The 1,706-nt window shown below is 42.5% G+C and overlaps 1 protein-coding gene across 1 annotated transcript; it reads right to left on the bottom strand.

Moving 5' to 3' along the window:
• Positions 1-316: 316 nt before the first annotated feature.
• LOC125358012 (olfactory receptor 1509) lies at positions 317-1,243 on the bottom strand. Its single transcript, XM_048354851.1, has one exon. The coding sequence runs from the start codon at positions 1,241-1,243 to the stop codon at positions 317-319; it is 927 nt and encodes a 308-aa protein (XP_048210808.1).
• Between the last annotated feature and the right edge of the window lie 463 nt (positions 1,244-1,706).

Below are 1,706 nucleotides of genomic sequence, written 5' to 3'. Positions count from 1 at the left end.
AGAAAAACAGTATAAATCAAGAAAGGGGCTTTTCCAAACTTCACCTATTCCTGAGACTGAAACTGAACTGACTTCCCAAGTGGCATTCCTGTAATGGAAAAAGCAGAAGTCTTCTTGAAATTTGACTTCTTTTTTTCCTTCCATGTTCCACCATAATCTTCTCCTTTATTTAAATAATACTAAGTTTCCTTAGGGCAGAAATTTGCCCTGCCCCCATGCCTTTTTAACCTCATGATTTTGATCCTACTTTTGCTTTCTTATTGGGGATATGACTGCATGTATATCTGTAATCCTAATGTCTGATGTGTATGTGATTTCATGAAAAAACTTGTCTCTGCCTGAGCTGCTTCATGGCACTTTTTACCTCCTCATTCCTCAGGGTGTAAATGAGAGGATTCAGCAAGGGGGTGACCGTGGTGTAGAAGATACACACCACCTTGTCCATGGACAAGCTGGTGTCTGGCCGAGTGTAAATGAAGATGCATGGCCCAAAGAAGAGAGCAACCACCATGAAGTGGGCTGAGCAGGTAGATAGGGCTTTCCTGCGCCCTTCAGCCGATTGCTTTCGAAGAGAAAACAAGATGACTGTATATGAAGTAACTAGAGCCAGGAAACAGGCAAGGGAGATGGTACCACTATTGGACACAATCAATAGTCCTGTGAGGTATGTATCTGTGCAGGCCAGCTTGATGACAGAAGGTACATCACAGAAGTAGCTATCAATAATGTTGGGGCCACAGTAGGGTAGACGGATGGTCAGGAAGGTCTGCACCAGTGAGTGAACTGTGCCCCCCCACCAGAGAGCAATGACCAGCTGGACACAGACTCTCATATTCATCACGTTGGGGTAGTGTAATGGAGCACAGATAGCTACGTAACGATCATAGGCCATAATGGTCAGCAGAAAGATTTCAGCACATGCAAAAAGATGTAGGAAGAAGAGTTGTGCAATACAGTTATCAAAGGAAATGGTTTTTTTTTCTAAAAGGAAACCCTCCAGCATCTTAGGCACAGTAACAGATGAGTGGCAGATGTCAATAAAGGACAGATTGCTCAGGAAGAAATACATGGGGGTATGAAGACGTGGTGTAAAGATGATAGTAACCACAATGAGACTGTTACCCAAAAGGGTGAGTACATAAGTTATTGAGAAGACTATGAAAAACATTATCTCCAGCACCCAGTTCTCAGTGAGCCCCAAGAAGACAAATTCAGCCACTCTTGTTTGGTTTGGAGCACCCATCCAAAGAGCTTTCCAAAGGACCTTGAAGAAGAATGAAAATCAATTTAGCTTTTAATTCTGTCTGAAATGTTTAGTCACTTTAAAGCATAAGAATAGAAAAGCAACTCAATAATAGCTGTTATCACTTAATTAAAGTTAATAAAAATACTTTCTAAGCTGTGCTCTGGTGGCTCATGCCTGTAATCCTGGGCAAGACAGCCCCGGCAAGAAAATCAAGGAGAGGGGAGGTGGGGGGGGGGGGCAGAATGAGGGAGGAGGTAACAAGTTGAACAAGAAATGTGCCTTATATATGAAACTGTAATCCCTCTGTACTTCACTTTGATAATAACGGGGGAAAAAAAGAAAAAGAAAAAAGAAAATCCTTGAGCTCTTATCTCCAATTAACCACCAGACAACCAGAAGTGGAGCTGTAGCTCAAAGTGGTAGAACTCTAGCCTTGAGCAAAAAGACTCAGGGCCAATGC

The sequence above is a fragment of the Perognathus longimembris genome, chromosome 10, assembly GCF_023159225.1.
Source record: "Perognathus longimembris pacificus isolate PPM17 chromosome 10, ASM2315922v1, whole genome shotgun sequence".
NCBI lineage: Eukaryota > Metazoa > Chordata > Mammalia > Rodentia > Heteromyidae > Perognathus > Perognathus longimembris.
The sequence above is the reverse complement of the archived record's forward strand: the minus strand, read 5'-3'. Positions and strand labels throughout refer to the sequence as shown.

What these genes read in the sequence shown, in the direction of transcription:
- LOC125358012 (XM_048354851.1), bottom strand. Translation starts at nt 1,243, where the DNA reads ATGGGTGCTCCAAACCAAACAAGAGTGGCTGAATTTGTCTTCTTGGGG.